The sequence below is a fragment of the Echinops telfairi genome, unplaced genomic scaffold (genome assembly GCF_000313985.2).
Source record: "Echinops telfairi isolate 266 unplaced genomic scaffold, ASM31398v2 ScPeMD7_7400;HRSCAF=8409, whole genome shotgun sequence".
In the NCBI taxonomy this organism is placed as follows: Eukaryota; Metazoa; Chordata; class Mammalia; order Afrosoricida; family Tenrecidae; genus Echinops; species Echinops telfairi.
This window is the reverse complement of record NW_022111300.1, coordinates 7,015,492-7,026,429: the sequence shown is the minus strand read 5'-3', so window position 1 is coordinate 7,026,429 and position 10,938 is coordinate 7,015,492. Positions and strand designations below refer to the sequence as shown.

At 40.4% G+C, this 10,938-nt stretch overlaps 1 protein-coding gene across 5 annotated transcripts in view; it reads right to left on the bottom strand.

The window, feature by feature from the left end:
* GREB1L (GREB1 like retinoic acid receptor coactivator) overlaps window positions 1-10,938 on the bottom strand; it is a 343,344-nt gene that overhangs the window by 87,358 nt on the left and 245,048 nt on the right. For 4 of the 5 annotated variants that reach the window (XM_045296084.1, XM_045296083.1, XM_004702899.2 and 1 more), the window contains 2 exons: window positions 3,942-4,122; window positions 1,719-1,911 (listed from right to left, as the gene is read on the bottom strand). In XM_045296084.1, the coding sequence (XP_045152019.1) occupies window positions 1,719-1,911; window positions 3,942-4,122 (374 nt within the window). The remainder of the gene's footprint in view (window positions 1-1,718; window positions 1,912-3,941; window positions 4,123-10,938) is intronic. The other variant, XM_045296086.1, reaches the window with a different exon arrangement.

Genomic DNA, 10,938 nt, shown 5'->3' with positions numbered 1-10,938 from the left:
AGAAAGAAAATGTTTTGAGAATGATGATGGCAACAAATGTACAAATGTGCTTGACACAATGGATGGATGGATTGTGATAAGAGTTGTCCAAGCCCCCAATAAAATGATTAAAAAAAAAAAAGATGAATCTGTGAAATACCTCATTACATGGATGAACCTGGAGGACAGTATGCTGAGTGAAATGAGTCAATCACAAATGGACAGTAACTGTAGGAGGCCACTATGAGTCAAAAATAGGTTTGCACGCTAAATATATATTCTTTGATGGTTACCAGGGGAGGGGGTCAAAGGGAGAGTAAGTTACTGCCTGGAAGATTGACATGTCTTAACTTGGGTGAAGGGAAGGCAAAAATCAGTGGAGACAGGGGAAGACATGGATAGGCAGGCAAGAGTTAAAGAAAACAGAGAAAATATTGTTGCATACCCTGGGAGTGCTGTCAGGTAAGCCTTGAACGGCTAACTGCAAGGCTGGTGGTTCAAACCCACCACTGGGTCCTTGGGAGAAAGATGAGGCTTTCTGCTCCTATAAAGATTGCCAGCCTCACAAAACCCATGAAAGGTTACTAAGCATCAGAATAGACTGGCTGGGGAGTCCCCCCCCCCTTCTTAAAGAAACATGTAAACAAACACATACATTAATGCCTGTATCAAAAAACAAAACCAAGCTCACTGCTACTGAGTTGATTCCAATTCATAGTAACTGTCCCTGTGGGTTTCCGAGGCTGCAAATCTTTACAGGAGCAGAAAGCCTCCTGATGATTTTTCAATTAGCAGCCTGACTTGTAACCTACTATGCCCCAGTGCTTCTTAATGCCTGTATAATATCTGCAAACTTTGCCAGCCTTAGAACTGGAGTCTCATGTGTCTATATCTAGGTTTCTTTCGCACCTTACTAAGTGTTGTCTGAAAAAAATACCTAATGACCTCCTCTATGACCCTGTCTGGCTTCTGCCTGCCAGGAAGTCTTTCTTTCATCTCATCTGCCCTGCTGTTTGGTCACACGTCTCATCTGTGGAACCTCCCCTGGGCCTCTGAAATGGGTGTGCCCTTCCTCTCACTGCAACTGCCAGAGCACCGTTGTTTTAAAAAGTGCCTTTATTGTACTTTGGATAATAATGACTTAGATATACACATTGTTTTCTCTAAACCGTAAGTTCTCTGTGTGCTCTTTGAAAGATCTTAGATGTTTGAAGAAGACAATGTGTACAATGTTGAGATGGCTTCTCTGAACACATTAAGCTTTAAGAGAATAGTACCATCATCCTCCATTTCAACCACTGGAGGGTGGGAACAAAGAGAAAGATCAAGTGGCTGAGGGGCAGGAGAGCAATTCAGAGTTAAACAGGCCAACAAGATTAAAACGTGATCAGAATACATCAAAGAGGACAATAAAAGTTCTTGACCCTAGAATGAAAGTAATTGACATAATTTAGTCAGTAATAATTTAATACATTGTCTTTGTTCAAACATAAATAGGGTGAATAATTTTCTATAAGCATGACAATCTGAAAAAGAACCACCTAAGCATTTATATATGACATTAATCAATCTTAACCTTATGAGTAGACATAAGAAAGTAAATCTTGAAAATTGCATTGTGCTTGTTACATCTCTGAACCCTTTTGCAACAGTTCACCGTCATGACGATATTTTACCACACGTTTCTTCCTCTGAGGGCACTGAGGATGTAGCTGTGCAGTAGAAAGCAGAAGACTCACCATGTTGTCCAGCTGTATCCAGTGAACCTCATTGCTAGAGCTGACGCGAGACTGCTGGGTCTGCAGAGTGTATGGGAAGGAGCTCACCTGGAGCACCAGGAGGTTAAAAGCTTCTAGAACTTCTCTGCAGTTAATGACTCTATCAGCCAATCCATGACTGGGTTCACCATGAGACAGGGATCCTGAAATGACACTGAAGAAATGTCGAAAGTCAAGTGGTCACCTTCTTTTTTGATGGTTTAGATGCAGAAGCAGGCACCCAAATGGACATATTGTTTTAGTTCTGATTTTTCTAGCTCTTTTACACAAGGCACAGGAGTAGGAACAACTGAAATTTTATTTGGAAAAGAAAAAACTTAGGCTCCTTCTTAGCTGTTTCAGGGATAGCACCTCCACTCCCTTTTCAGTTTGCTCTTGTTATACCTCCAAATAGTTGAGAAGGATCCACTTGATTTCAGAAGCTCACCAAAATGAGGGAGCTTCTCCATTAAAACATGGTGCTTAACTCCTTGGCAACAATCTGTGTCCTAGAGGCCCAGAGCAGGGAGGGATACCCACTGTGCAGAAGCACTCTCCTGTCTCCCTGGACACCAGTCTGCCCTGTCCATGACAAAGATTTCCCCGTCTTAGTCATCCTCAGTTTCGCTTCATTTGGTTGTCCCAGGTGGCCAGGCTGCCTCCGATCCCCACATTGTTTTCTCATAGAAATAATCCTGATGCCCTGGGGAATAAATCAAGTACCCAGAGACCCAGGATGTATCCTTAGAGGTTCCACAGCGTGTATCTCTGAGTTTTCAAAGATGAGGGACATAAGGTCAGGGCATTCTCTCTGCTCAGAGAACTCTTGTAGCGGCATTTTCTTCCTTTCTACACCAAATTTCACAAGTTATCCCAAATTTTCTTTATACCTACCTATGGCTTAACATTTCAGATTATGGAGTGCCAACACAGACTGGCTTCAAAACAAGTGCTTCTGCCACAGACCAAAAATCAAAAACAAAAACAAACGTACAGGAGATTTTTTTTTTAACCTCAGTGCAACCTGTCCAAATGGAAGTCTATAAATGTTTTACGGTACCTCCAATTTTCCCTTTCCTTACATAGTGAGGAAGGATCCCAGTGGCGCTGACAGTTAGCACTCAGCTGTTAACCAATAGGCTGGCAGCTTGAACCCACCCACTGCACCATGGGAGAAAGGCCTGGCAATCTACTTCTATAAAGATCACAGCCAGGAAAAACGCTATGGGGCACAGGGCGTTACTGTGGCCCTCAATCAATGCAATGGCAGCTAGCAACAGCATGGTGAGGACAACCCACAATATGTGGCATTCTAAGATTATGTGCTTTCTTAGTCCATAGGAGCAAAGATGCAGCACCACCCAAGCTCCAGATAATTAAGATTTCATCTGAGCAAAAATGGCTCCACCCTTCTTATTTACTGTTCTTTCAAAGATGTGCCCACGGAAGAAAAATGGCATTCTCTGGAAGAAATCTGGCAGACTGTAAACTGGAGAAACTTTTGGTTTTAACAGATGGTTCCCAGGCCATCTATTCATTAACGCAGCCTGGCCAGTTAAGAAGAAGCCCTGGTGGTGAACTGGTTATGCACTGGGCTGCTAACTGCAAGGTCAGCAGTTTGAAACCACCAGCTGCTCCATGGGAAAGAGAAAGACAGGGTTTTCTACTCCTGTAAAGAGGTACAGTCTTGGAAACTCACAGGGGCAGTCCTACCCTGTCCTATAAGGCTGAGATGAATGAGTTGGCACTGGCCTAATGGCAATTTTTGGTTTGGACCATTTAAGGGTCTGCTGCTGTGAAAGGCCAGAAAAGAGACACAAGGAGAAGGAGAAAGTGCCAGAGTGGGAGGGAAAAAACCAGAGAAACGGGAAGGAAAAGACTTGAGGTGGAGGAAAGCGTGTAAGAAGGAAAGGAAATCTCTCTTCCAGGAGCTCATTAGTCTCAGCCTCCTCATTACCACTCATTTTCTGAAGCAGCAGGGTCCCCAAATGCTCTGCAGGACAACATTTCTGTCAGAATCATTTAAATTCATCCAGAATCTAACTAAATAAAATCAACACTAAGTCTGTGTTTGAGAGTTGAGAGTTAGGAAATGGTAGAAATGTTACCAGTAGAAGATGTGGGCTATTAGGATTCTTGGACATGATTATGTAACCACCACTGCGGTAGGAAAAATACTGTACTTGCTCACTCTGAAGCAATCACCTCGTTAGTTCCACATGGGAGTTGTCATGGACCAGCACAAACAGGGTGGATGGGTTCTGCTTCACCCTTCTCATAAAAACATCAAACTTGGTTTGAATCTCATTGTCCAGACGAACAACATATTTCTCTGCTCTCTGATGAGCTGTCCCATTTTCCTCCAGACCCAAGTCTACCAGGACACCTGCCAATGAGAAAAGAGGAGTTCATCTTTTTAAACACGCATGCGAGTATTGAAGAGAGACGCCTGAGTGCAGTGTCAACAGATTACTGGGTATTGAGTGGATACAGAGAAAGCATATTTTTCGTTTTCATATCGTCCACAATTCTGAGGAGAAAACACATTTCCTTTCCCCCATAATGTTCTTTTACACTGCTCCTAACACCTGCTACAAATGACAACCAGGAAGAGGCTCCTGCCCTCAGTGAAAGCAGTTGAATATATGAGACCTCTGTCCCATTAAAGTCTGTCAAAAGGTAGTGTAGGCTACTAGAGGGGAAAAAAAGTTTTGGGTACAGTCATTGAACAGATTAATATAATGACATAAGACTTCCTTTCCTCACATTTAGCCACAAAACAATGTAAGAATAAAAAAAGAATATAAAACACGATGTCTACAGCTATTCCCACTAGATTGAAAAGTGATTTTCTTCACTTTCACACAGTGAGTCTTGCCCAATATCAAGAGCAAGGGAAGCCCTCAATGAGTATTGGATTTATTCACCAAAGTAGCAAAATTAATGGGATTTTCTAAAATGACTGTATTCTCAATATATTAGAAAAGACCGGGGGCTTCAAAGAGTTCATGGAAAAAGTCTATTGTCTTTCAATTCAATTTTCCCTGACCTTGTTATGTCCTTCATGGATCTTCTAGCAAGTGCTCTCAGCCCATGACTTCTATCATAAAGCTACATCTTAAAAAATTTTTATTCCCCCTACCCCCACCATCATGATCCAAATTCTACCTTGTAAGTCTGGCTAGACCAGAGGATGTACACTGGTACAGATAGGACTGGAAACACAGGGAATCCAGGGCAGATGATCCCTTCAGGGCCAGTGGTCTGAGTGGTGATACTGGGAGCGTAGAGGGAGGGTGGGGTGGAAAGGGAGAACCGATTACGAGGATCTACATGTGACCTCCTCCCTGGGGGAGGGACAACAGAAAAGTGGGTGAAGGGAGATGTCGGACAGGGCAAGATATGACAAAATAATAATTTATAAATTATCAAGGGCTCATGAGGGAGGGGGGAGCGGGGAGGGAGGTAGAAAAAATGAGGACCTGATGCCAGGGGCTTAAGTGGAGAGCAAATATTTTGAGAATGATGAAGGAAATGAATGTACAAATGTACTTTACACAATTGATGTATGTATGGATTGTGATAAGAGTTGTATGAGCCCCTAATAAAATGATTAAAAATTAAAAATTTATTTTTTAAAATTAATTTGTTTATTTAAAACTGTTTAACTTTTTAATCTTTTAAAATGATAGTTTATTTACTATTGACTTTTGAGCATTATTTTTTTAAGATTATTTCACTGGGGGCCCTTACAGATCTTATAACAATCCATACATCAATTGTATCAAGCATATTTGTACATATGTTGCCATCATCATTTTCTAAACATTTACTTTCTATTTGAATCCTTGGTATCAGTTCCTCTCCCTGCTCCCCACTCCCCTAAAGTTACATCTTTAGGGCACTTGCAAACAGCTAAAATGGTTCTAGGTCTATAAAACTATTATTGGGAAAATTATTCAGAACACAAAATCCTCCTTTGAAAATTTTTAAAAGTTTTATGAATTACTTATTTTGTACAGTTTGAATTTTACAGCTCAATGTACAGCTGCTTCAATTAACAACTACATGCAATTGTCACCTAGATGAATATTAACAAAAGGGGTAATAAAAAGTTCATGGAAAAATTGTATTATCTTTTATTTCCATTTTCCCATGAGGTTTTTGAAGCTGCCTCATAGTTTTATGTAGTACTAAAATGATATGCCTTCTACCACATGAAGAGTGTATTAGGTCAGAGGAGGTGGATACAAAGGCCATTTTGCTTTCAAGCATTTTTCTCTAGTATCTCTTACCCTGAGATTTCTATTTCCCTAAGGCCATGAATCATACATTTCGTTGTGCTCTTTTCCTTTTTAAAGTAAATTCCCTGCTAAATTGGTTCAGTATTAGATAGCTATGTATTGAGCTCTGTGTCAGGCACTGTGGTAGGCAGAGAGAGTAAGATCAGAGCACAGTCTCATGGATCACAGGACAGAGAAGAAGGGTCCTTCTGATGAGTGAGTGTCATGATGGAGACGAAGTGCCAGACTGTGCGAGGAGAACAGCCATAGGAAGAGGGTTTGCTGACCTGCTGGGGATTTGTTTATCTGTACACTGGGGAGAGTAGTGCCCGCTGAGGATTAGCTGAGTGTAAGGGCATGCTGGTATGAAAAGGCCCTAAGTTATCACTAGAGGGGCAAAAATATACACTCGAGACAAACAAATGAAATACAGGCTGACTGTATTGCATCCGACATGCTGTTAATGGGAAGGAAAGTTCCATGAATCCAGATTCTCTTTCATCTGACCTGTATGGGTCTATGGCTGTGCCTCAGAGGCCAGCTGGCCCTGCACTGGCGAAGTTGGGTGAAGACCAGACACCTCAGAGATAATTTTTACTAACTGGGCCTTTGAAAGTAGATCCTTACCTTGAAATGTTATTTATTTATTTATTTAAAATTAATCATTTTATTGGGAGGTTCTTACAAATCTTATGACAAGCCATCATTCAATTGTATTAAGCTTACTTCTACATATGTTGCCATGAACATTTCCAAAATACTTTCCTTCTACTTAGCCCTTGGTATCAGCTACTCTTTCCCCCCCTCTTGTTAATCCTTGATCAATTATATATTATTGTTATTTCGTGTCTTACACTGTCCGTTGTCTCCCTTAGCCCACATTTCTGTTATTCGTTCCCTTGGGAGGTGGGCTATATATCCAACCTATGATGGGTTTCCCCTTTATCCCCCTTGCTCCTCCCCGACCATCCCTTCCCCCCTCAAGACATTGCTACTCCCACTCCTGTTCCTGGGAGTTTTATCTGTCCTGAACTCCTTGCGTTGAGAGCTCTTATCTGTCCCAGTATGTGTACTGTGGTCTAGCTGGATTTGTAAGGTAGAACTGGGTCATGGTAGTGGGGGTGGGGGGCATTCAGGAACTAGAGGAATGCTGTATGTTTCGTTGGTACTATACTGCTAGAGCAGAGGACGTACACTGGTACAGATAGGAACTGGAAACACAGGGAATCCAGGGCGGATGATCCCTTAAGGGCCAGTGATGAGAGTGGCACCGGGAGGGTGAAGGGAGGATGGGGTGGAAAGGAGGAACAGATTACAAGGATCTACATATAACTGCATCCTGGTTGAATTGTCCCTTCCTTGTAACCCTTCTGTGGGGGGGATGTTCAACTGTCTATATGAGAGCATTGGGTCTCCACTCCAACCCCAATTCACATCGGTATAATTGTTTTGGATCTTTTGATACTTAATAACCTGTTCCTGTCAATACCTCATGGGATCACACAGGCTGGTGTGCTTCTTCCATGTGGGCTTATTTACTTCTCTGCAAGATGGTCCTTAACATTTTTAGACTTATTTTATTTTAAGTTTAGTTTGTTTCTTGGTTATGAAAGTGACATACTCATCTTGGAAAAACTGGAAAGTACGAGATAGATTAAAAAAGAAAAACGTATCCATAATTCTTTAACCCCAAATAAGCCACTAACATTTTTTGTTGTTGTTTGTATTTCTCTGGTGTTCTTTCTGTATGTGTGCTACCAAGCTCACTTAAAAAAAATCATTTTATTAGGGACTCATACAACTCTTATCACAATCCATATACATCAATTGTGTAAAGCACATTTGTACATCCATTGCCCTCATCATTCTCAAAACATTTGCTCTCCATGTAAGCCCCTGGCATCAGCTCCTCATTTTGTCCCCTCCTCGCTCCCCACTCCCTCATGAACCCTTGATAATTTTTATAAATTATTTTGCCATATCTTGCACTATCCAATGTCTCCCTTCACCCACTTTTCTGTTTTCCGTCCTCCAGGGAGGAGGTTATATGTAGATCCTTGTAATCTGTTCCTCCTTTCCACCACACCCTCCCGGTATCTCCACTCTCACCACTGGTCCTGAAGGGATCATCCGTCCTGGATTCCCTGTTTCCAGTTCCTATCTGTACCACTGTACATCCTCTGGTCTAGATGGATTTGTAAGGTAGTATTGGGATCATGATAGTGTGTATGTGTGTGGGGGGGAGGGAAGCATTTAGGAACTAGAGGAAAGTTGTATGTTTCATCGTTGCTACAATGCACCAGCTCACATTTTTTAAACTGACCTTCCCCCCCCACCCCCACCCCCGAGTTTCTCTTCTCTTTTAATTCTAAAGTAGAACCCAAACTATCATTATTTGCTAATAAACAGGTCTGTGTAGAAAATACAAAACAATCCACGGATAAACCAATAAGGATAAGAATTTAAGTTGCTAGGATGAAAATTAATTTACAAAAATTAGTTCCATTTCTATACATTTCTATTTCTATTTACTATTTATGAACTTTAAGAACTATTTATAATAACAAAAATATGAACTATCAAGGAATAAATCTTACAAAAGGTACATAGACCTTTATGGAGAAAATGATTCAACTATTAATGATGTTAACGAAGAATTAAATAGAGCTATATTGTAAAATATATTTAAAATTAAATTCTGTCCAAATTTATCTAGAGATTCAATATAATTCCAAAAAGCATTCAAACACTTCTTTAGCCTGATAAAAATATTTAAAAATTTTATACAGCAGAGCCAGGGACCAAGATAGTTAAGATAGTTCTGAAGTACACAAGGTTGGCAGTCCAAAAAGAGTGTTGAATTTCTGCTACACTTTCTGGAAAATCCAGAAAGTAATGCTTTACTTGGGGGTTTACATGAGGATTCTCTGGTCATTGAGCACATCCAGGTGAACAATGCCCCCCAAACGTGCTCTTGGACTGACAAAGCTCACAGTTGGATCCACCCAAATAGGAGATCCACCAGCCACACTGAAATGACCCTCACTGGAAAGGAACAAATTGCTCCTCAATCAGAAGAGGAACTGGCACAGAAGAAAAAGGTATCCCAGACAAAACTGAAGAAGCAAACTTTTAGGCTTGGGAGTCAATTAAGCTTAAGACAAAAGCTAATAAATGTAAAAATCAAATCAACAAAAAACAGTCCTGAAGTAGAAAAGGTGGGTAGTTAAGTTTTGTCTTACCACAGAGCTTTGTCTTGTCACAGAATCATGATTAGGGAACTACATTAATAAATCAAAGTAGCTTTGCAGAAGTAAATTCCAGAAGTAGACTCACAGATATATGGGAATTAGATCTGATAAGGCTTAGATTATAAACCAGTGGTGAAAAGATGGGATTTTCAATAAATGAAGCTGAAAGAATTAGTTATGCACACAAGAAAAAGAGAGAACATTGGATCTTATCCGATACATCAAAACAATTTCAGGTGCATTGAAAACTTAACTGTAAAAGGCAAAACTCTAAAACTTTCAGAAGATGCTAAAGGAAAATACCTTTCTGACCTTGTAGAGGATTTAAGTTCAAAGGATAAATTAAACTTAAGAACTTCTATCAAAAAAAGAAAAAAAAAGAAACTCAATCAAAGATATTATAAATAAAAAGACAGACTTCCGAAATCTGTAATAAGTGTTACTAACAAAGTTGTACTCAAAATACCTAAATTGTTCCAAGAAATCCAAGAGAATACTGGGAAACAAACTTGCATAGGCATACCTGGTGGGGTGGGGAGACGACCCAGATGGTCAATCAGCATATGAAATATTCAACCTCATTTGTAATAATGAAAATACAACAATAAGACCACAACAGATTGGTTTTAAAATGAATAAAATGTTTACAAGCAAGAGAACCCTGTAAGACGTGAATACAAGAAAATACACACATCTCCCCATTTATGCAAGTGCAGCCACACAGGAAGGACCGATTGAAAACCAAGGAGCACAGTTACTTCCATCGGACGTGTAAGAAAGGCGTAAAAAGAAGAGAATGGGAGTCGGGTATTGGGTGTGAAGAGAAAATGGAATTCAATTCCATTTGCTGTCGCTTTGATCCTCAGAAACATAGAAATAAATTAAATAAATGACTTGGGAGGTGGGGAAGAGTCAAGCGGAATGTGAACAGTGACAACTGCAACCTGGCATGACCACATGAATGGAGTGAGGAAGAGAAAAACAAACCAGTGTCTTGGCTGGATGTTCTAAGGCAAAAGACAAAAGGAACTGTGCACAAAAACGGCACAGTGCTTTTAGTTAGGAAATCTGTTTCTCATGGGGATTTGGGCTAGAAATTGTTCACCGAAGAATATTTACACATATGATAAAGAGAGCCAGGTTTCTACTTTCACCTAAAGAATTTAGAAACCAGGAAAGGGGAAAGACTAAAATGAACTTTGTTGTGTTGACTGGGAATGGAAGTATCAATAAAAACTCAGTTTTAGGTATAAACAGATAATAGGTAGGTATATAGAGATGCATGTACAACATGCATGGGTTAGCATACTTATGTATATTTCCTATTTCTGTCCCCAGTGACATGCTAGTAACAATGAGTATACTTAGCTCACAGATTTTGGTTTCTAAATACCATTGTTTAGTAAAAGAATCCAAGGATCCTTGGAAAACAGGCTATCCAGGGCTGGGGGTGGGGGGAGGAAGAAGAATAAAAGACAGCCCTAGAGGGAACTGATCACATTCATCAACATATAACACCCCTATCCCCCAGGGGGATGAACAACAGAAACAGGGGTGAAGGGAAGCAATGGATGGTGTAAGATATAAAAATAATAATAATTTATAATTTAACAAGGGTTCATGAGGGTTGGAGGGCATGGGAGGGTGGAAAAAATGAGGAGCTGATAC